This window comes from Typopeltis vanoorti, chromosome 10 (genome assembly GCF_054136105.1).
Source record: "Typopeltis vanoorti isolate ZY-2024b chromosome 10, IOZ_Tvanoo_1.0, whole genome shotgun sequence".
Taxonomy (NCBI): Eukaryota; Metazoa; Arthropoda; class Arachnida; order Uropygi; family Thelyphonidae; genus Typopeltis; species Typopeltis vanoorti.
In genome coordinates this window covers 25716669-25741800 of record NC_143558.1, presented here as the reverse complement: position 1 = coordinate 25741800, position 25132 = coordinate 25716669, and the positions used below count along the sequence as shown (strand labels likewise).

The window sequence follows — 25132 nt, the reverse complement described above, 5'->3', positions numbered from 1 at the left end:
TTGCAATTTTTACATTTATATCTTTTTCATTTTCATATGTGATCATACATCCTAGGTAGTTAAATGAATTCACCTGTTCTAAGATCTTGTTATCTATTACTATTTTAGTTCTTGCTGGATCTTGTCCTTGAAAGGCCATAGTTTTTAATTTTTCTGTTGATATTGTCATACCATAATCTTTGGCTATCTCATTTAGAGCTAAAATAGCTTTCTGTAAGTTATGTTCAGAATTTGTAATTATTATTTGGGCATTGGCAAAAAGGAGAGTGTTTAAGTTCACAGTAGGAGAAAGTTTAATACCTTGATGGAAATTTTCATTCTATTTTATTATTATTTCATTTAAGTAAATATTAAAAAGAGTTGCTGAGAGGGGACATCCCTGTCGGACCCCTTGGTTTATCTCTCTCATATATGATAGCTCGTGATTTAATCTTATTTGTATTTGATTATTTTCATATATACTTGTGATAGCTTTTAGGATATTATTTGATATTTGTCTTTCTTTTAATATGTTAAATAATATGTTACTTTTAGCTTTGTCAAATACTTTTTCAAAGTCAATAAATGCAATACGTGTTTCTAAGTTGTATTTATTCTCTTCTTTTCTCTATTATTAAATTTAGACAAAAGGTTGGGTCTATACATGATCGTCTAAATCCATTCTGTACTTCTAAGATAAAGTTTTCGGAATATTTCATTAGTTTGATATTTAAGATTCTGCTATATATTTTGTAACAGGAATTTAGTATACTGATACCTCTATAGTTTTTAGGGTCATCTCTATTACCTTTTTTTAAAGATAGGAATCACAATTGCTTTTTTCCATTCTATTGGGGAGGATACTAGTTGAATAAATTTTATTTAAAAATAATAGCAGTCTTTCTTTGAATCTTGTTCCTGCATATTTGGCCAAGTGGTTAACGTATCCGCTCTGCAACCAAAAGGCTGCGGGTTCGAATCCCGCCGTGGGCATGGATGTTTGTGGTTGTCTGTTAAAATACTAGTGGTGGCGGTCGGTGGTAGATGGCGTTGGTGTAGATGATGAAGGTAGTTGCGATTGGTGGAGATGAAGAGTTGTAGAGTAGGTGCCCTCCCTCGATGAGTCTTTGAATTCCCTGGGGATGCTAAGTAATAATAATAATATTTATATAGTTCTGAACCTAGCTTATCTTCTCCAGGTGATTTTTCGATTGCATTTAAAGACAGGATTAACACAGTTAAATCTGTGTGCATAGTCTTTTATGTAGATATCATGTTGGAGGCTTAATGGATATTTTTACAACACTCAAAAAGAATTAAAATAGACTTTAATGCTTCCTATATTTCGTCCTAGTCACTAGGACATCTACGGGGATTACAAAAAAATTAATGTAACATATGCACAAATAACAAACAATACTAAGCCCAACCACGTGGGTGACACTAAAGTCCTATCTAGGTAGAGAGCCCTCTAAGGGCAGTAGTAGGTGGCCTGGAATGTAAGGTGGGAACTCTGGTGATGAGTGTTTCCCAAATCTTCGGAAGCTTAATGCACCCATATTTATTGAGATTTGGTTGGCTCAAAAACCAACCAAATCTCAATAAATATGGGTGCATTAAGCTTCCGAAGATTTGGGAAACACTCATCACCAGAGTTCCCACCTTACATTCCAGGCCACCTACTACTTCCCTTAGAGGGCTCTCTACCTAGATAGGACTTTAGTGTCACCCACGTGGTTGGGCTTAGTATTGTTTGTTATTTGTGCATATGTTACATTAATTTTTTTGTAATCCCCGTAGATGTCCTAGTGACTAGGACGAAATATAGGAAGCATTAAAGTCTATTTTAATTCTTTTTGAGTGTTGTAAAAATATCCATTAAGCCTCCAACATGATGTCCTCACAGCACTTAAGCCTCTACACACGTGTTTTATGTAGATAGAATTAACTGTCTGCATGTGAACTGCATATATTATCTAGTTGGCTTCTCAGGACGAAAAAAAAAATCTGAGGGGGGGGACCTTCTACTTCCCTAAGAAACTGAATTATTCACCTTCAGTTGAAAAGCCCATATAAAAATTCTTCACATTAAAGGCAGGTTCAAATTCAGGTCTTCTCAATCAAAGGGTATTATTATTACTGACTGAGCTATGGAAGAAATGAAAAAGTTGGCATGTAATGTATAAAACTTAATGAGAAGGACGTGCCTATTTTTTTATAACATGAAGATTATATAATGTCATAAAATAATTTTAAGTATCTAATGATGAAAATAAGATTTGAAATATTACTAAAAATTATCATAAAAAAAAGAGCAATATTTAAAATAGGATTTCTTATATTTTTTATATTCAAAATTTCAAAAGACTTCAAAGTTCATCAAATATAAGTTTGCTTCTCATGCAATCACTGCCCATTTCTTTGATTCTATAAATTTCGCTACTACTACCACCACAATAGGAAAAATACCTTTTGCCAAGATTATAACAAAAACTACCATTAATAATTTGACCAGCTAACAGAAAATATATCAGGTTTTAAGAGAAATACCCATGATTTATTAAAATATTTTTAAGTATTAAGCTTGATTAACATAAATTCTGAGAAAAGTCATTATTTTGTAATGTACAGTATGACAGTCAAACACAATTAAGATTTCAATACCCTGGCCTTTGTAGAGACTTTAATAACAGCACTGTTTCACAGTATATAGAAAACCTACTGGCACAAGCCAATACACTTACAAACATTCCTATCACTGTCTTTATCTCCAAAAAATCTCTTTTCTATCTAATGGATGCAATGGCCAACAGAATTAACAACATACATATCAAACAGCAAAAGCACTGCAACATACAAAGAAATACAATCTTGGTACAGCTTTCAAACTCCATATTAAATCTGAAATTGTCTACTTCTTCAAATATCAGTGATCCTTTTTCCAGGTGTGTACAAGGTTCCTTGCATCTGCAAGTTGGTCTGTTATGGATAAACTAGATCATAAAAAAACACATTTGCCACTATAACTATGAACAATCAGATCAAGCAGACTGCCACAGACACCACATAACAGAATCAAACAAAACAAAAACAAAAAAAACTGCTTCTTCACTATGATGACATGTATATTTGAGTGACTTTTTTTTTTGTCTGGAATCAGAAGCTTCTTTTAAAAACCAATCTACCCAAATAAATATGAATGTATGTGGGGAAAAAAATCCCAACCAATGATATCATGCAGCACCTATAGAGGCAGCCTACTTAGGACTTTATCCTTTAACCATGCAACTAGCCTTGATGTGTATACACATCGAAGTGGCCATGGATGTGAGGAGCATATTAAAATTGCGATATCACACATATTATATTAACATATTATGGATAAGAAGTGCATGAGAAGTGATATATTTCATCCAAATGGATGTTGATGTGGATGTGGTTAAATGTAAAAATTTCCACTTGCACTGTGTTGATCACATGCATTTTAGAGTTTTGCATTATAATCATAATGAAGTTTCAGTGCGAGAGATGAAATACTGGATTCAATAAACTCCTGTTGCTAAGTTTCCTTCCATTAAAGTGCCAACATGAGCTTTAATGAGCACAGTTATATATATGCCTAACAGGACTTGGTCTTCTGATAATAAATTCCATATCAGAGCAAATTTAGTAAGACTATGCAAAAAATGTCTATTAACAATTAATAATATAAGGAAAAACTATTATATTTAACTAGTCATATCAATATTTCAAAGTGTTTCACTTACTCCTGAATAAATTTCATTTGGACATCGCCTGCTCGCTGCTGTTGCAAAGTAAATTTCTGCAGCTCTCTGGAAAAGGAAACATGATAGAATAAACTTTAATACCAATCAACAGTGTCCTAGGGACAGGGCTGCCCCATGCAGGTAGCAGGTTGTGCCTGCACAAAGGAGCCAGATCAGGTGGGGATGCCATTTTAAGACAATAAATAATAAATTCTATTTTATAGGGGAGCTGAAATATAACTTTGAACAAAGGTGCCTCTTATGCACGGGGCAGCACTGCCTAGGGAAATGGTCATAGTCACATCCTAGTTGGATACACTCCCATAAGTTACAAAATCACAACAATAGAGCTTAAGTTTGAAATTTATCATAATCAAATTCTTAATATGTGTCAAATCTACATGATAGTACCACATGATTAAGTTTCCATTAACTTCCTATCAACAATCTTCCTCCAAATTAATTTGCTATTTGTCAAATATTATGTTCTGGTCTTCTAAGACACCTCCAACTGATTTGATCCCCAAGGAAGCCAAAAGTCTTCCTCAGTCTTTATTTTTCCATCACAGCATCAAATCATGTTTGATAACCTTTCCTCTCCTATTTTGTTTACGTGGCCATACCACCTTAGATTATCTCTGCACACACATTCTTGAACAGTGCTAAGTTTCTTCCTAATATCTTCATTTTCAATATGATGCCATCTATTTGCTCTTCTAATTTTTCTCAAAACTTTCACTTGTGTCCTAGTCTAGTCTTTGATTAACTGCTTTATTTCTAACCCAACTCTCAAATCCATTAGTTAAGAGTGGTTTGAATACTGTCTTATATACTGCTAGTTTAGTGTTTTGGCTATATGAATATAAATTTATTCAAATAACTTTCCCACCAGAATTAGATTTGCTTATTCTATTGCCTATTTTCATATTTATTTCTCACCTTCACTGAAAATTGTGCCTAAAGCTGAAATATTTTACTTGTTCTATAGGTTTTTCTTATTCTACCAATTTTCTCTTTTATTGGTAATTCTTATAGGAAACATATTACAGCAGTTATGCAATTTAGTTAACGAATCCTGAAGATTTGTGTAAGATTTACTTAGGAGTATAACTGTAACTGCATTAATAACTACATTGTAGGCATGATGGAGTTCAAAAATTTGGTCCATATCATAAGTGAATCTGAGTTACAATGAGTCCACAGTTGACCAACAATAAAACAGCTGATCAAAGAATGGAGATCACAAAAATGAAAGTTCTGAGGAAAACTTAGGAGTGAAAAGATGATGTTAGTGGTAGAATCATATTAAAAATTAAGAGATTAGGAATGAACTTGACACTATCAGCATTCAAGAAGTGTGAGCAGAGCTAATCTAAGGTTGTGTGGTCATTCAGAATAGAATAAGAAAGGCTAGCTAAACAGATGCTTGGTGACAAGATGACAAAAAAAAAAAAAAAAGAATCAGATGATAACCAAAATCTAGGTATGAAATTTGGTATGAAAAACAACAATAACAAACAAAACTTATGAAAATAGGCAGGAGCATAGAAAAAACATCAACTGCATTTTCAGAATTTGTAGAACAATTAAACCATTTCATCTTTTTAGGCATGATTAAATATGAAAACAAATAACAGAATAAGCAAAGATGGTATAGTAGAGAACCAGTAGCTGAATAATGTTGAGTGAAACAAGAGAGAAATTACTGAAAAAAATTAAACCACCAGTATATAAGACAGTGTTTAAATCAGTTTTAACTTAGGATCTGAGTTGGGTTGAAAATATGAAAACAAATAACAGAATAAGCAAAGATGGTATAGTAGAGAACCAGTAGCTGAATAATGTTGAGTGAAACAAGAGAGAAATTACTGAAAAAAATTAAACCACCAGTATATAAGACAGGTTTAAATCAGTTTTAACTTAGGATCTGAGTTGGGTTGAAAATAAAGTGAACAGAGACTATAGGTATGAGATTTATCAGGAAAATTAGGAGAGTAAACAGATGGCATCAGTTGTCCAATCATATTAAAAATGAAGACATCAGAAGGAACCTGACATCAACAGTATCAAGAATCTGTAAACAGGGCTAATCTAAGATGGCATGGTCATTTAAGCGAATGGGGTGAGGGAATAAAACAGATGGACACATGGATACCAAAAAAGCATCCAGAAGAAGAGCTAGATCTAGATGAATTAATATCATTAGGATACTGATTTGGAAGCTGATGATAATAATAAAAGTTCATTTTGTAGTACTATCATATATCCTGTATAAAACTCTGTGCATATCAGGAAATGATGATATGGTGGGTATAACCAAATGTTTTATTATTATTATTATTATTGTCACTACCACTCATTAAGAAGTTTATTTGTAAACCTATAGTGCATTTGTACCATGGGTAAGCTAAGGATTTTTTTTTTCTATTTTTATTGATTTTATTTTTTCTGCATTTTTTTATTTATTTTTACATAGTTCGGAAACTCTATGGAAGCTTTTCAAGCCACTTCAGGCCTCCAATAAGTGGAGTGATGGTTTCATACACCAGCCATGAAATTTATCTCCCACCTAAAGACAACTGCTTCTTTAATTTCCGAGTGAACACAAAAAGTTAAATAGGTAGTTTTGGAAAAGAATAAAGCATATTGAAAGTTCCTAGTAAATAAGTTGGCAAATGCCTAAAAGAACACAGAGAAAAATATAAGAGAGCTAAGCTCTGTGTAAAAGTAGCTAAGAAAAAGTCATGGGAGCACTTCGTTAAAAAGTAGATGCCCTCCCTTGATGAGTCTTTGGACTCCCTGGAGGTGACAGGCAATAATAATAATAATTTTTGCTGGCCTGGTTGGCTGATTGTTTAGGGTATCAGCTCTTCAGCAAAAAGGCTGTAGGTTTGAATCCCACCGGTGGGCATGGATGTTTGTGGATTGTCTGTAAAAACTAGTGGTGATGGTAGGCAGTAGATGGCGTTGGTGTAGATGATGTGATTCACTGTAGTTGGTGGATTGAGTGGTGAAGACGGAGAGTTGTAGAGTAGATGCCCTCCCTCGATGAGTCTTTGGACTCCCTGGAGATGTTAGGTAATAATAATAATAAAAGAATATAGAAAGTAAATATCAGGAAGATGGCAAGACTTCTGGAGGCTATTAAAAAAAGGTTAGAAATGGAGGAAAGAGTACAGTAAAAAGAATCAGAGATGAAAAAGGTGACATGCAAACTGAAGATAAGGATATCCTAAATGTCTGGAGTAATTATTTTAAAAATTATGACTTTACAACCATTTTATAAATAACTATTTTAATTTCCTGACGTTTCGACCTTCATATTAAGGTCATCATCTGGAGTATATACAAATGTACAAAGACAAGCTGAGTTACATTTCACACAGTAAGCTAAAGAAACAATGATTTGATCACCAGTTATTCTACTGGCATGACCTCTAGTGGAAAAAAAAATATACAGATAAAATTAAAAATTAATTAAATATTTAGAAACTACATCAAAGCTTATCTTAATGAGTCTTTGGACTCCCATGAAGATAACATGGGAGAAGCATTCTTTCATATAGATAGTTTTCTTACAGTAACAATGATGTCCTATTTTTAACATGACAATTGTTATATTAGATTTACGATTCTGGATTATCTACAGTCGTGTTTATAGTTAGCTCTTAGGGAGAAAGGTTCTGTGGGTAGAATATGTGCCTTCCATATGCTTGAGATTTATAGACTATGATTATTGTTCAGATTGGGGTGGTTGATAAGAATCTCACAGGCTTCCTTAAATTTGCATTCATACCATGTTTTGGTGTGATGTAAGTCAATTCTATGTAAAGTGTTCAAGGCATGATCAGAAAGGCCAGCTTCACCATAGTTATTATAGTTAATGTGTCGTTTATGTTCCTTTTGTCTGATAGGAATTGTGCGTCCTGTTTTCCTTATCATCATATAGGGGAAACAGGACCCACAAATCCTATCAGACAACAGGAACATAAAAAGACATATTAATTTTTTTTTCCACTACAGGTCATGCCAGTAGAATAATCGGTGATCAAATCATTGTTTCTTTAGCTTACTGTGTGAAATGTAACTCAGCTTGTCCTTGTATATTTGTATATACTCCAGATGATGACCTTAATATGAAGGTCGAAACGTCGGGAAATTAAAATAGTTATTTATAACACGGTTGTAAAGTCAATTTCTAAAATGAATGTTAATTACCGTGCAACACTAAAAGAAAGGATTCTGGAGTAATCACTTTGAAAGACTGTTAAATGAAAGAAGCAGTGACAGAACAGTAGTAAAAAGGACATACCACCTCTACTTACTTTTTGAATGCTTTCCAAAATCTCATCATCTCAAAAATCAGGTGATGAGACCAACTATGTGCAGTTCAATCACTGTCCTGTGCTATATACCTATAGTCTCTTTAGTTCTATGAAAGAGATCACACTACACCCCCACCTACCTTTTTACATAGTGTTCAGATCATGCAGAACCAGATCTCTCTCTCTCATCTTGAGTGAACTTACATCTCTGGCTTTCTGACATATGCACATCCATTATCTCCTCTGCATCAAAAAATTAATCCCTTTACATTCTAGATATTACTTCTCACCTGTATAAATCTCAAACCTCCCCCCCCCCCACATTATCTTATGATATTGGTCACACATTTAGAGTGCTACACCAAAACTCTCACTAAAAATGCTTGATGCTATCCAGAAGAGTGCCCTCTGATTAAAAGTACATAATCAGAGTGTATAATACTTGAACTAGAAAAAGCCATCAAAAACTTGAAATGTGGAAAGGCAGCTGGTATAGATGACATTTGACTAGAAATGTCCAAATGTGGAGGTATAAAGGTTTTGCAGTGGTTGCACTGAATAATTCAGACAGCCTAGTCAGAAAGTTGAATTCCAGACGATTGGAGTACAGCTCTTATAGTTCCCCATCTATAAAAAAAAGAGAATAAAGCTAAATATGAGAATTACTACAGAATTTCTCTACTAAGTGTTTTCCAAGTAAGATTTATGCAAGCATACCTGAAAAAAGGCTAAGAAAAATTGTAGATCGGATCAGATTTTCACTTTATGACAATTAGTTGAAAAATCATGGGAATATGGAAGGATCTGTATCTAAGTTTTGTAGATCTTAAAAAGGCGGCAGGCAACAAGGTGCCCAGGGAAAAGCTTTTCAAAACACTACAGTTATATGGGATAAATGGAACATTACACAGAGCAATACATAGTCTGTATTTAAGTTGTAAGTCAGCAATTAGATCAGATTTTCACTTTATGACAATTAGTTGAAAAATCATGGGAATATGCAAGGATCTGTATCTAAGTTTTGTAGATCTTAAAAAGGCAGGCAACAAGGTGCCCAGGGAAAAGCTTTTCAAAACACTACAGTTATATGGGATAAATGGAACATTACACAGAGCAATACATAGTCTGTATTTAAGTTGTAAGTCAACAATTAGATCAGATTTTCACTTTATGACAATTAGTTGAAAAATCATGGGAATATGCAAGGATCTGTATCTAAGTTTTGTAGATCTTAAAAAGGCAGGCAACAAGGTGCCCAGGGAAAAGCTTTTCAAAACACTACAGTTATGTGGGATAAATGGAACATTACACAGAGCAATACATAGTCTGTATTTAAGTTGTAAGTCAGCAATTAAAAATGAAGAGAAATTTGGGAAGATGGTTGGATGTAAAATCAGGAGTAGGACAAGGATGCACATTATCTTCACTCTTATTCATCATCTATATGGATCGCATTATGAAAGAAAGTAGCATTAAACCTGATATTAGAATCAGAGATGTTGAGCTTAGCTCTTTGCTTTATGCAGATGTACTCCTAAACACATTCAATGTAAGTCAACCAGGGTTCTCTAACTAAACTGAATTACAGTTGTAAAAAATTTGGCATGGATCGCATTATCGCAGAAAAGAAGCAGGAACATATAAAACTTCAGTTACATTATCAACTGAGAACCTACAAAACCAGAAAACCAGACCAGTTTTAAGTTATGGATCTGTGAGCAGGGTTAGAAATATGCTTGATCAAAGATCAGACATCTTGTATCTCTGGTCTGAGAAAAATTATGAGCTTGAATAGATGGCATCAATGGTAGAATCGCATTAAAAGTGGAGATATTAGGAAGGAAGGAACTTGACATTGTTTGCATTCAAGAATGAATGAGCAGGGATAATCAAAGGTGATACGGTCACTTAAACAGAATAGGAAAGGTAAATAAAACAGGTGTTTGATGCCAAGATCACAGGAAAAAGACCCAGAGGAACACAAGGTCTAGGTCAGTGATGGCGAATCTTTTTTACCTAGGTGTGTCAAACATCTTTTTTTTTTTTAAATATTGACGTTGTTAATGTGCCACATGCATTATAAATTTAACCTACTTAATCATAGATGGTGACTTATACATATCATGTTAGGCTATTTATTTAATAGGACATTAATGTAAAATCTATGAATTCATATTATACAATTAATTTAATAAACTGAAATTACTGAAATTAGTTTTTTCATCAGAATACCAATATTTTTCAACATCCAAGGTGTGTTACCTGAAACTCTCAAGTGTGCCAGTGCTGACACGTGTGTCATAGGTTCGTCATCACTGGTCTAGGTGGATTGATTCAGTCAGAAGTTCCTTAGAAGAACGAAATGTTAAATACATATTGGAGTGCTTACAAGTAATAAGATATAATTTGGAAGAAAATTGTTGATAGGAGATTAATAATAATGTAAACTTAATCATATAGTACTGTATCCTGAACATCCCTTGAAGATACATATCAGGAAATTGATAATGACAATCACAAACATCCATGTCCATGGGAATTTGAGGATGTACACACTAACCACTTGGCCAATGACAACAAATTAGTATATGATTTTACATTGACTGGTCTCATAGTAATCAGTGTAAAATTCTGTTTACAGAAGATTGTGGCTCAAAAACATAATGTTTGCATTCTAGAGTCAAACATGGTGCTTTTCAAGATTAGATTTCCAGATTATCTTATCTTACCCTTAGCTTGTTAATTACTACATCTTGGGTTTGCAACCTTTAACAGATGGTAATGTCATTAAAAACATTAGTAAAATCAAATATGGCTTTGAAACACATCTCAGCATAAAAAATTACTAACAGCATGAGAATTTATTTTAAAAAAATGCCCACTCTTTATAAACGCACTAGACATTTTGTAATATAACTTCATATGGTTAACACAATATGATGAAAATGACTAACTTCCTTTTTGTTACTTAAACGTGAATAATGGTTAACAATTAATATGATTTAGATCATCTTTTCAAACTAACTTTTCAGTTAGAAGATCAGTCAGATCCTAATTAAAAGTCAGAGAGGTTTACATCGACATGTTACATTTAAGACTAAAACATTTTACTACTGAAAAAGTACAATACACTTCAGTTATCTAACATTTCATACCGAGATGATGCAATAATGGATTAATGCAAATCATAAATTTGCTAAACAAATTATACATTATAAAACTAAATAATGGAAAAATAAAGTCATTTCTCCTATCAAGATAGCATAAAAAAATCATTTACCTGGAATGTAAATAATTCTGGAGAGCTGCAGTCTGTTTATAAAAAGCATTGTCCCTGCCTGATGTCATGTCTCTCTCTTGTATTCTAATAAAGAAAATAAAATTAAATAAAAAAATGTGCTGAAACAATACATGGCCCTTTGTGATTTCTGACAGTAAACAAATTACAAATATATTATTCTTATTATTGCCAACAGACCTCCATGGAATTAAGAGACTCATCGTGGGTGGTCCCACTCTCACATGCACAGCTCATCATACCGTGACTTAAATGCATTCACCACACTCTCAGGCAATGCATTCCAGTCACCCACCACTCTCCATGCAAAAAAATCTACTCCTGGCTCCCCTGCACGCATCCACCTTATACAGCTTCCAGGGATGGCCTCTCATTCTCCCCATCTCCAGATATTCTATGAAAAATCTCATCCACGTTAATCTGCTAATTTCCTCTTACCCACCTTATACAGCTTCCAGGGATGGCCTCTCATTCTCCCCATCTCCAGATATTCTATGAAAAATCTCATCCACGTTAATCTGCTAATTTCCTCTTACCCACTTATGCATCTTGGTCATATCTCCTCTCTTCCTTCTATCCACTAAGCTCTGTAATTTGCATTCTCTCAATCTCACCTCATATTTCACATTCCACAGCCCAGAAACTAACTTACTCAATCATCTCTGAACCCTCTTCACAACATCTCATCCTTTTGAAAACAAAACCAGGCAACTAAATCTGTGCAGAGTAATCCATAAGTGGCCTGAACAAGGCCTTGTAAAGTGGAATCAAAACATCCTTACTTCTAAACATCAGTGTTCTCTGCATCATTCCCATAATCCATTGTGTGTCCTCACAATTTTAGCAAAATGTCCACAAAATTTCAAGTCCCTATCCACCATCACTCCAGATCTTTTATCTTCTCCATCTTCTCTAAAATATCCCCACCAATCCTATACTCTGCTTCCCAAATTTTAAAACCTTACACTTTGCTACATTAAACTAACATTCCCACACACTCGCCTATTCAGACAGTCTATTTAGGTCTTCTTGCAAAGCTACAACATCTCTCTACTTCTCATAACTCTCCCCAACTTGCATCATCTGCAAACAACTGAATATCACCATTTAAGTCCTTTCCAATGTCATTTACACATACAAATTACACAACAATGGCTCCAAAACAGACCCTTGTGGCACTGGCACATCACTACTGACTTTCCTCTTTCTGGGATATCACTCTCCCATACACAACTTGCTGATACCTATAAGACAGCCAATCTCAAATCCAATACACTAATCTACTATCCAACCCCCATCACTTTCAAATTAACTACTAGTTTGTCATATGGCAATCTATTGAAAGCCTTTGCAAAATCTAAATATACTACTGTATATGTATCTCCCTTGTCCAATGTATTCTTCACCTTGTTATAATAAGTAAGCAAACCCATGCTGCCCATTAAAGAGAATTCTGATGTTGTCAACCCAGTTCTGAATCCTTGTCCACACTAGCTTCTCCAACACCATGACCACAAATCTAGACAAACTGATTGGTGGTGGTGGCCCGTACATAAGCACTGTGAAACTGCAGCACCCCCAATGAAAAAATGAAAATTTTAAATTTTGTTTGTGTTTATAAATAATAACAATGCTTACAACATTATATAAATGCAATACAACATGTTAAAGGTTACAGCTTATGTTTCAACAGTGATTGAATAGTTAATAATTGGAATTGTTCGATTAATGCTTTAGATTACAAAACAAATACACTGTGATTTAACACAGTGTCAATATTATCACTTTCAACCAAATGCAGCCAGTCTCGCTGATATCCGTTTGCACTTGTGATTGCACATTACACGTCATTCCGATACTGCTTAGTTGGCCAGTGTATCATATGTTTGCGCACATTATTTCTGTGAGATATGAAATTATTTCTGTGAGATATGAAACTTTTATTATTGGTGCGTGTTCATGGTGAGGGTAAACTATTTTTTGCAAATCTTATTTTATTCTGTTAAAATAACATTATAATTATTTATTTATTATAGATACAAGGCTGAATTATGACGAATGTCACTGTTGAAAATATGAAAAGAATTATATTTTTTCAATTATCGTTACACGAAACAAATACACTGTGATCTAACGCAGTCAGAATTATTGCATTTGGCGAAATGCAGCCAGACTCGTCGATATTCGTTTGAGCTTGTGATTGCATGTTACAAGGTCATTCCGACACTGCTTGGTTGGGCAGTGTATCATATGCTTGCGCGCGTTATTTCTGTCAGATATGAAAAACTTTTATTATTGGTGTTTGTTCGTGGCGAGGGTGAAATGTTTTTAATAAAGCAATTTTTTAATATGTAAATTTATTTATTAATAAATAAATTTACTGATTAGGTAAAAATAATTTTTATTTTGTATATGCAGCCCCCACTTAAAATTTTCAGCAGCCGCCACTGCTGATTGGCCTATAATTTGAAGCTTTAGTCTTATCCCCTTTATGAAGCAGAACAATTTTGCCATATTTCCACTCCTTTAGAACTCAAGCTAATTTAACACTCATGTTAAAAAGTAAGTTAAAGCTGTTGTTAACTCCCTGGAACTCCTTCAAGACATTTAGTGACATACCATCACATCCCATGGCCTTGTTGATATCAAGTTTACTCAATCCTCATATACCTCCTGCTCACTTACCATTGCTGTTTCCTTCCCCATTCCCAATGTCTCAAGTTCTGTATTATGTTATAATCACAAGGATGGAATACATTAATAAACAGCTCATTAAACACCTCTACTATATCCTCCTCAAGTATTTATCATTTTCTCATTATCACTGACCAACTTCAACCTCATATCATTCTTCCTTCTGCCAACCACATATCAAAAAAACTTCCTAGGATTTCTTTTAGTCTCATTTACTAACTGTTGCTCATGCTGCACTTTTGCTATCCTTACCAAATGAGTCACCTTTGCTTGTTCTTGTGTTGCTCCACAATGCCTTTTTCTTCCAGACTGTATGCTTCACTTCTTCAGTCATCCATTTTACACCTATCTCATTTAACTCCTGACCTTTGGAATACATTCAGTCATCCTTTGCCAGATATTTCCTGAGTAGAGACTAAGCAGCACTGATTTCCTTCGCATCCAATTCCTCATTCAATGATATTGGAGCAAGCCTCCTGAGTTTGTCATAATCATCTGCCTTACAGTTCCACATGTAACCCTTTCTCACATATATAGATTGACTGGAAGTCTGTTGATAATAATAATAATATATTTGTAATTTGTTTAGGGCAGTGGCTCCCAAACTGCGCACCGCGTCGCTCCACAAATATAAGTTGGGTTTTTGGCAGTCGCTGTGATAAACAGCAAGTATCATGTGAAAATCAATATGGAACAGGAAATGAGGGTGGCTGTGTCCAGTTTGATTCCAAGATTTTGGATGTACAGTAAACAACAGGCTCACCCGTCCCACTAATTACGATTTATTTATTTAATGATTTGATAGTTCAAAATATGTACTTATTTAATACTTTTTACATAAATTGTTTGTGAATTAGAAATGCATGTTTCATTTATTTTTGTAACTTAACCAACCTAATCTGCACCAACTGTGCACTGCAACTGTTGAGGTAGGCCTATGTTCTAACTTTGGGCGCCGTGAACAGAAAAAGTTTGGGAACCACGGTTAATGGTCAGAAACCACATATATGTGTGAGTGTAATAACACCACGAAAAAAAAAAGTAACACAAATATAGAATCAAGAGGCAATATAAAACTGAAGTTTAAAATGCTGATGACACTACCTTTGATTTCGTCGTACATCAACCGACACCTGTATAATCCATACTTCACACGTGAATGATCAGCATTTATACCACAACATTGACAATTTGGCAGCTGTTGTAAGATAGTTATCATGGCGAACCGCTAGAAAAATATATAAGCACAGACAGTATTTATGAAGCAGGAAAAAAAAAAAGCCAAGAAATTATATTTTATTATGCTAATGATCATAATATGAGACAGTATATCTAAAAAGTGCACTATATTTCGAATTCTAACACTCAGTCACAGAAAAAAAATATATATATAGCAATTAGTATGAAAGATTTAATGTCGCGTAGCATAATACAATAAATCGTATTTATAGTAACCTGAAAAACAGAATTTTAACGTGCATGCATTACACCATTACCCACCTGCAAACTTTACTCCAGCCATTCTAAGGTACGACAAATTTAGTTCAGATATTTCACACAAGAGGTCGCACCCCGACTCGTTGTTTATAAAACGTAACATTTTCGTCAAAAATTAACATAAAATTATCGGAACTATTTCCTCAAACTTTCCATTTGAAATATATGCTTTTAATTTTCTATAACTTTCATCATTGTTCATTTTTTATAATTTTCGTCACTGTTCATTTTGTATCACTTTTCATTTCATTTATTGCATTTTTACTTTTATTTTTATAAAAATGATTGAGACATAATTTTGCGACAACATCGCGCAGTCAGATATATGTGATATATGCCTTTTGATCGGAAAAAACCTAGTTCGGTTTCGCTATCACATGGGGGGGGGGGGCTGCCACCTGTGTACGAGAGTGGCTAAATCACAAACAAATATATTTTCCTGCTGTTTTTTTTTTTTTTATGTTTGTTTATTTTGTTTATTTGTAAAATGAGAAAAGCTGGTCAGAGAACCACGCATGTTGCTTTGCATATATTCTTAAAAAAAAAAAAAGAGTTGATGAGTTGGGAAAATTGTGTTATGTTAAAGTGGTCTTTTACGATTATTCTGGGGACTCCACTGAGATGCCATGTAATAACAATAACGGCGCAAAACAGAAATGAATATTTAATGAGGTATAAAAATACCTGTCATTATCATAATCAATTTTTTGAATCTACTACACGTGGTTATAATAGTGGACAATTATCACATTATAAAAATTAATTCTCTATTTCAATTTTAACGATGTCATGTAATTTTAATGAAGCTGGAACGCTTTCATAAATGGTTTGAAAAAATATATAAACGCCAAATAATGTAATGGTACAAACTATTTTAAAAATAATTTGCATTTGGAAATAAATCTTTAAAAAAAGCTTACAAATTATTTTTCAAATAATTTGTAAACTTCTTTAGCCACAGAGGAAATTAACATTTTTTTTTATTATTATTATAACTAATACAATTAACGGAAAGAGTAATATTTGAACTTAGAAACAATCCCCAATTTAAATTTATATTGAAAGTTGTTATTGTTCAACTATAGAGCAACAAATGGAATACGAAGTGTGTACGAAATGTATTTTGTGTATTATGATTCTTAATCCATTGTATTCCTCTGAATGGTCTGTCTGTTTTGGAGATGAAAAACCCGATTTTCAGGAAGAAATCGTCCTCTTCCGTATGAGACAAACAAACTCATATTTTATTGAAAAGCCTAAAAGGCACGGCGGAACTGCAGCACCCCTAATTTTTCTCGATATATAAATATATTTATTAATTTATTTATATTTGCTTGTAATATTTAATTTCATCATCAACAATCCTATACAATTCTTTTATTTTCTATAAAAATAATAAAAATCCATCTTGTAGCACTTAGGAGGGGGAAGGATCTGGCAGCACTGTGTTTACCACAGTGTTATAGTGAGATGCGAGCTATTAGCGTGATGCGGCACTGTCCACCGCGCAGTTCCACTGTTCTTTATATGCAGTTTGCGCAAGTAGTAGAGTTTTCAGTTAGTGCTTATCGTGTTTACTCCGTCTCTTTAAATATTTGGACATTACAATTAAATCATTTAATTGTAATGTCCAAAAATTGTAAATCCATTCCTGTAATTACAATTAAAGGGATGGATTTTATTTTTAAGTAATTTTGAATTATACTAAACCGTATAATTTTATCGATAATAAACAATATTTTTTCAAGAAACAAAACAAGAAGAATATATTTTATTTTGAAGTAATTTTTAATTATACCAAACTGTATAATTTTATCGATAATAAACAATATTGTTTCATGTTTGTTATTTTTTTTTAATTTTTACCATAATTTTGATATTTTATCCGAACACGTATACACTGTACTTACAGCGAGTATGTATATTTCGAAAGTTGCAGCACCCTTGATTTCAAGCCACGAGCCGCCACTGCTAAAAGGTGTTCCTGTTCTAGCAAGATTCTTCCCATATCTTTCCACTGAAAGGAGATCATTATCATCTATACCAGTTACATCGAGAATTGGGAGTACTACCATTCAATGAATATTACGTGACATCTTTCAATTAGTTTCTAAAAAATTAAATAATAAAATAATTTATTCATTTATTTGGTTCAAGAGAGCTTCCAGGACATAGAATAAATTTTTTCATTAAGGAAAAAAAAAATGCGAACTGGTCTTTTCATTCAAATTTTCACGGATCCAAAGTAACAATTTGGTAATCACTGATTTTTTAAAAAATACTCATAGAAAATTAATCTAATGCATATTTTATTCCCAAAAGGTGGTAAAATTCATATCATATTTTCAATATTGTGACATTTCCGTGCACGATCCCTGGCAAGGTAAAACATAATAAGCAGACAACTTTAAATTTTTCTGAGTTGCAAGTTTAAAAAGTTCAGTTTCATCTAATATATATATATATTAAAGATCTTTACTTATTATTAAAGACTAGATAACTCAGAAATCACCTGTCTTTCTTTAACTACTAGATTAAGAAATGCTTCACAAAGCAATACAGCTTGTAATATATTAACCAAAAATAACTATACAAAATCTCGAATACAAAGATACTGCACTCAATCCTTAGTTATCGTCAAAATCTGACCCCGTTTCGATCAATGATGTCAGATGTGCATTGTGAGTTTAGGATCTCGTAATTCTAAATCCTAACCTAATATTTTTGAGTTGAATAGTTTGATTTCTACAGTTGCTTTTAATGAGATACTGAGTTAAAAATCCAAGCTTCTGGGGGATGGGAACCTACTTTATTTTTTTCGTGTGGTTAACAATTGCTCGGTCTGATTGGCGTATCCACTATCCAACTAACAGGTCGTTGGTTCCAATCCCACCATGTGCAAGGATGTTTGTGATTATGTCTAGGTGGACGATGAATTTCATCGTCCGGTGTGAGATCACTGCGCTACTTATTGGAGGCCTAAAAAGTTCCATTTTGGTCTCTAGAGTTTATTTTATTTTAGTAATTTTTATATTTTTTATAGTTCAATTTATTTATTTTTTTTTAATTTTTTTTTTTTATTTTTTGCAAAAAATAAATTGAACTATAAAAAATATAAAAATTACTAAAATAAAATAAATCTGCTAATGCCTTTAATTATCTTATAGGGAGTAGGCAGTTCAATCTCCACCGGTAGCCAAGCAGAGATAGCTTGCCCATGTTTCACTAATTATAAGCAGCCACCGATGAAGAGACTGGCAAAGAAGCGCTGGCATCTGATGGTCCCTAATACTATCACTATGTTTATGCCTGACAATAGTGTGGGTTTTATGGTCGTTTTTCTTGAGTTTACGGGAGGAAAATCCCGCTTACCTGTGCTAGAGATCGACTTACTTGGGAACAAGTACAAGAAAGGCTTAGATAATGATCCTCTAATCGGCAACTAGAATTGAATCTAGGTTTTTCTTCGAGCGATCAAGTGCTGTGGAATGCAAACACCACTTCCACTAAACTACACGGGCTCCTTTTTTCAATAATAATAATAATAATAAATAAATAAATAAATCTGATAACGCTTTAACCACTTTACCGGCCATTATGGATCAAATACGCATCCTCATACGCTTTGTATTCATCATATATTTCAATATAATATCAATGGTATTACAATTTTAATATGCACTTCGCATCCATGATAACCTTGACGTCTATAGACGTCTTGGCCCACGGTATTAATGTAATATAGGAATCATCTAAAATAATCCAGAAACCTGCCAAAAAAAAGTATAGACAAGGTTTGTCTAGTTGACGACTAAATATTCGACAGTCTTGCGGCTAGCAGGAGAAACGGAAGAATATGGAAGACTGATTATAGTTACTGGAGATTATATGAAGGTAACATGTATAGAAGAAATATTGAATGAATATTTTGTCAGTGTATTTCATTTTGTGGATTTTGAGTAATGTTGAATATGAGTAGGAAAGAGTCAGAAAACGAAATATGAAGCATTTAGAATTTTAGGTAAAAGCCTGTGTAGCTCAGTGGATGTGGCGTTTGCACACCACCGCGCTAGGCCGCACGAAGGAAGTCTTGGTTTCGAGTCTAGTCGGCGACTAGAGGGAATTTTTCTAAGCCTTTTTTCGACCGGTTCCCGAGTTAGTCGATCTCTGGCACGGGCAAGCAGGTTTTTCCTCCCGGAAACTCGGGTTTTTCGTCCTGTAAACTCAAGAAAATCGACCGTAGAACCCACATTATTTCAGACATTAAATATATTGTGTTAGGGTTAGAGACCACGAGATGGCGGCACATTTGAGCCGTCTCTCTTCACTGCGTACCGCTTAATTAGTGATAGCCTTGGGCCATCTGTCTCTGATTGGGTACCAGTGGAGATTGAACTGCCCACTCAGTCTCCAAAAGTTAGATAGGGCTAAATGGCCTCGCCTACTCCCGTATATACGGGAATAAAAAGGCGTTAGCTGATTTTTTTTTTTTTTTTTTTTTTTTTTAGAATTTTAGGTATGGTAACGTTAATAAGCCATTGATTGTATGCAACGTCACCTCTTATATTAGGGGTATATATACAAAGGGGTGGGTGCCCTTGACTTGTTTGTTCAATAAACGTTTTTGAACTGGTTAAGATGGAGCAAAGGTGTTGAGGAGTAAAGAGGATTATCGTATATTCTTTTGGGTAGGGAAAAGGTTTGCGAAAGATTCTCACTAACAGCAAAAATGTCATCTCTGGAAAATTCATTGATCGAACTGGAGAAAGGAAGTCATTCCGAGGACTGAATGTTGAAGTACTCCAAAAAAAGAATAGAACTTTATATGATTTAGATATAATTTATAATTTAATTCCTTTTCATTTGCCTTTAAGGAATGAAAGATTTAATCAGCATTACATTTTTTTATTATTCTTATGATTTTTAATTTGTAGAGTATTTTAAAGAGAGATATGATTCGTTCTTTCATAATTTAATGTTGCAGGTCACATTCATACAACACCAGGTTATATAGCGCTGTATACACGAAACATTAATATGATCTAATTTTGATAGTCTGATAATTGGTAACTGTTTTTTGTTGTTAAAAAAATACAAATTAAAAATAAGATTCAATACGTCGGAAATGTGTAGAAAATGCAACAAGCCAATAAAAGAGAGAGAGAGAGAGAGAGAGAGAGAGAGAGACGATTTAATTTATAAAAACGCAATTATTGCAGAAATAAAATTTATAATCATAAGGAAATATTGTAAGGGAATACTTAGGGTCACAGCAATTTTTAAATCAGCAAAAGCTCAAAATTATTTTAATTAATAAAAATATTAATTTGGGTTTTACCCCAAAATACGCTGTCTCCCTTTAATATTTCGAAAAGATAAAACTTGGAAATTTCATGAATATTCCTAACTAGGAATGGTCGTTGAATTTTCAAATTAGGGAAGATATTATATTTTCTCAGTCGCTGATCATTTATTATTATTATATCTAAGTATATATATATATATATATATATATATATATATATATATATATATATATATATATATATATATATATATATATATATATATATATATATATATATATATATATATATATATATATATATATATATATATGTGTGTGTGTGTGTGTGTGTGTGTGTGTGCACTTAGACTATATATTTTCTAAAATAATAAATATGCATTCTTTATCATGCAAATATCACTAAAAGTGTTCTGTTATTTATGGATTTTCTTTCTTTCTATAATTACAAAAACTAAATTATGTGACTAAACATTTTTTTTTTTTTAATTACAAACCAGACGACTCTCTTTCTGATTTTCATTTATATTTATTGTTACATGCGCATAACGTATTTATTTTGCTTCCAACCTATTAATCCAGCACCGTTTCTCAATCGAAGCAAGTCTGTGTTAGACATATTGGATTTTTTCAGCGAACTACAGACTCTTTTTATTTTCCTTTTTTTATGTGTGTTTTTGTTTTTGATAGGAGCAAACGTTCTAGCACGCCACCTAGTGAACAGTGCTTTAGATAACCTAAACCTGTAAAGCCCAGACAACTGCCATTGATTGACACGCCTCCCTACTAGTACGCAGTCGATACTGTTTCTCCTATCTCCCTCTTTCTGTCTCACGCGCATACAAACAAACGCTCTGTGTTCATTTCCGATGGCGCGTGGTTCGCGGTTTCTTGTAAGCGTTTGTCTCAGTTTATACACAACTTCGTAGTCCACATGTTTGATTGTGAAACTCGTTTTATTATAGGAATGTTGAATTATTTAGAGAGACTGGTAGGATGTACGATTACTTAATGGAATGGTGGTATGGTTGTGCAAAATAGGTCCAGGAAACAAACTATACTGTGTGTGCATCGTTTGCAATGTTTTACTTCCGTACATTTTTTCGTCATAGAAGTTTTTTTATAGTTATGAAATCTTCACGCCATTATATTATGCATCTTTGAAGTATGAACTTGCAAGAATTCCATGAGAGGCAATGACACGGATAAACTTGGTAACCATGGTGATACTGGGTATTCGTTTATAGCGGAAAGAACTCCTTGAGAAGATCATAGCTGCTTTCAGGGAGAAATTTCATAAGAAGCTACAAGAAAGAACTCAACCGCTGGAGAATGGAGTCGTCTAAGGTACGTGCTGAAATAAATTCTGCCCATTATCAACACCAGAATGGTGTTAAGGAAGATGACAGCAAAATTAAAACCGGAATCACAACAGGTAAGAATGGACCTAAATTAACTGATATAGATGTGCAAGGACAGAAAATTAAAGTAATTAGTGCAACGCCTATTACTGCAGCTCGGTCACCATCTACGCACCATGCCCTTGCCGGGTATCATCAAGGCGTCAGGCTTTCGAAGTATGAAATCATTAGCATCAGAGAAAAACACGGTGTATTTAGGAAGGCTGTACCGTGTATGCCATTACCACTAGCGATCGTCTTTTGTTTGTTAAATGTGGCGACCCCTGGCGTGGGTGAGTAGAACCACTTGTTGCTATTGTTACATTATTTTTGCAAGTGTGAAATAGATAAAGCTTTATATTAGTTTCTCCTCCTTCCATAGTTTAATTTTAGGCTAAAATTAGTTCATTACTAGTAGTTATTGTTAGTAAAATTAGTTAAAAAATGTTTACTAATAATTTTATTTTTATTTTGGTAATCTATATCGAAACAGACATTGCATTTCAAAGGCACAAGAAAAAAAAGGATATTTCACTGATTTGGGCTGTAAACAAAATAACTGGATATAAACTTGCCATGTATACAAGAATTTTGGGTCTTTTTTTTTTTTTTTTTCCAGTTTTATGTTGGTTTGATAGAATTTAACGATATAGCCAAAAAAGGCAATAAGTCGATTATTTGAAGAAAAATTATGTAGAAATTATGCAGAAAAAACTAATCAGGAAAATGACGTGCTATAACAAACTTGTCGCAAATATATCGAGACTGCAGCACATTGAAGTTACCAATCTTTTATTTTTTTTATCCTCTTTTAAATTATATGATATTTTCAATTTTTGCCTGAATTTAAGACAATAATGAAGAGGATATGTTAGGTAATTTATTTTTTATTTATTTAAAGTGTTTGTTTTTTGTTTACTGTAAGTACATTATAACAATAAGCAAAACAAAAATGTCAAAAAAATGTTATTAAAATTTTTAACTTTGTCTAGAATTTAATTTTATTAATTTCCTGGTCTAAAATTTGAGATCTTTATCTGACTGGTAAATTTTAAAAGTTGAGTATTAGTAAATTAATGCTCTTAGAGTCGAGAACGATGTATTTTGCAAATAAATCGAATATTTTTTGAAGGAAATAAAATAGATCTGTTTTTTAAATCATTTTCTTAACAAAGTCAAATAAAATCTGCGCATTTCTCAGCAAAAAGACAAAGAAATTATTATAACCATTGCTATTATTATAGTTCTGCACTTTTTTTTTTCATGTGACTACCCCCCTTTCCGTAAGAAATATTGTAAACCATTAACGTTTATTGGTTGTAGAAAGGAGTGGTGATCACCTACCTGGTCAACTGGGCCTGCAACTATACATCGCAACCAAATTGAACATTGTTGCGATACTACCCTGTGAAATAGATATTCCTCAGAATTTATTTTATTTTTTTCGATGGGTATTGAGTGTATTAAGCGAATACGACTGAGCTATTTCTGGTTTTAATAATCTGGCTAGACACAACTAGCTAGAATGGAGCAACATCATTGATATCTTCGTTTAATGGGTATTTAAAACCTCTTAAACATGAGTAAGGTAGAATAAATTAAAGCTATCAAAATAAAGAATTATTGTAAAATATTATTATTATTATGTTACACCTCCAAGACATCGAGGGAGGCTGCTTTACTCTACAACTCTCCATCTCCACCATTTAATCCACCAACTACCGCTGCTACCATCACCACTACACACATCTATTGTCCGCCACCAGTATCATTCATATTTTTTTGTTTGTGAATTGCGTGTGTTCTTATGGCCGATTTGCCTGTATGTGCGATAAAGCCGTGATATAAAATAGATATGTTTTTTTGAAATTTATTTTTAGGGGTGTGTGTGTGTGAGAGAGAGAGAGGACGTACAAAAATATAAAAAACAGTGCTGCGTTTTCCGGTTTATAAACGACATTTATAAAAGCACAAATTAAAAACCATTTTGAATTTTTATTTCGGACTTTTTTTTTTTTTTAATCACAAGAATCAACTGAAATCCTCTCAACGTCCATATCTTGAAATTACGTGTTCAAGGTGGAGAGAAACTCTCAGTTAAGGAAAGTGGGATTATTAATTGCAAGCTAATACAATGTAATTAAAATATATTGAAAGGATGCGAAATCATTTCACAGAAAATAAATCTAAGACGGGTCTAAAGCTTTAAAATATTTTTTGAAACGAATATATCAAAATGAATAAAACAGGAAGTCCGGAATTTTTGGCAGTCTTGACAAAGTTTTATCAACGGTTTGTGTTTTTTTATTTCACAATTTTTCAGACGACTGAATTAATTAGTTTTGCGCTCTAGTTGCAGGATGTTTTTTTTTTTTTTTTTTTTTTTTTTTTTTTTTTTTTTTTTTATCTCCTCAGAAACCCAGGTCCTTAGGTTTTTCTCAGATCTGGTTTTTCTCTCTTCCTTAACAAGTAAACTTCATACCGCAACTTATTTCTCTATCAATCCCGTCAACTACAGTAACAGTTGTATCTAAATGATTCTGTCTGTTAATCTTAATAACGGTCATTTCAACTTTATCTACTTGTAAATAAAGGCAGATAACTTCGCATCATATTGCCATGAGTTATGGGAAGAATCACCACCATAAACCGGTGTCGAACTTTATTCAAGCGAAATCTCAACCGACAGACGCACATCCAGTCCAAAGGCGAATTTATGTCTTAATCAAATATTCACAGACATAATATACTCGCCCACCTCACGCGTTTTGATCGTGTCCTATCAACTATACCACGAAGTTGTTATACGATGAGAGAAGAGCTGCTGCCTATGGAATTCAAATGTTTAAATTGCCTGAACTTTGTTA

At 33.3% G+C, this 25132-nt stretch overlaps 2 protein-coding genes across 3 annotated transcripts in view; one reads left to right on the top strand and one right to left on the bottom strand.

The window, feature by feature from the left end:
• Positions 1 to 15592, bottom strand: part of LOC150102248 (uncharacterized) — a 113051-nt gene extending 97459 nt beyond the window's left edge. The window contains exons 1-4 of one of the 2 annotated variants that reach the window (XM_090399272.1): positions 15564 to 15592; positions 15168 to 15291; positions 11352 to 11435; positions 3747 to 3812 (exon numbers count right to left, since the gene is read on the bottom strand). In XM_090399272.1, coding sequence (XP_090255398.1) covers positions 3747 to 3812; positions 11352 to 11419 — 134 coding nt within the window. In that variant the 5' untranslated portion in view covers positions 11420 to 11435; positions 15168 to 15291; positions 15564 to 15592. Of the gene's footprint in view, positions 1 to 3746; positions 3813 to 11351; positions 11436 to 15167; positions 15292 to 15563 lie in introns of those variants that run through there. The other variant, XM_090399273.1, reaches the window with a different exon arrangement.
• A 6081-nt stretch (positions 15593 to 21673) lies between these two features.
• LOC150102247 (protein stum homolog) overlaps positions 21674 to 25132 on the top strand; it is a 151104-nt gene continuing 147645 nt past the window's right edge. The window contains exon 1 of the mRNA XM_090399772.1: positions 21674 to 22558. Within this exon, the coding sequence (XP_090255898.1) occupies positions 22198 to 22558 (361 nt within the window). The 5' untranslated portion in view covers positions 21674 to 22197. The remainder of the gene's footprint in view (positions 22559 to 25132) is intronic.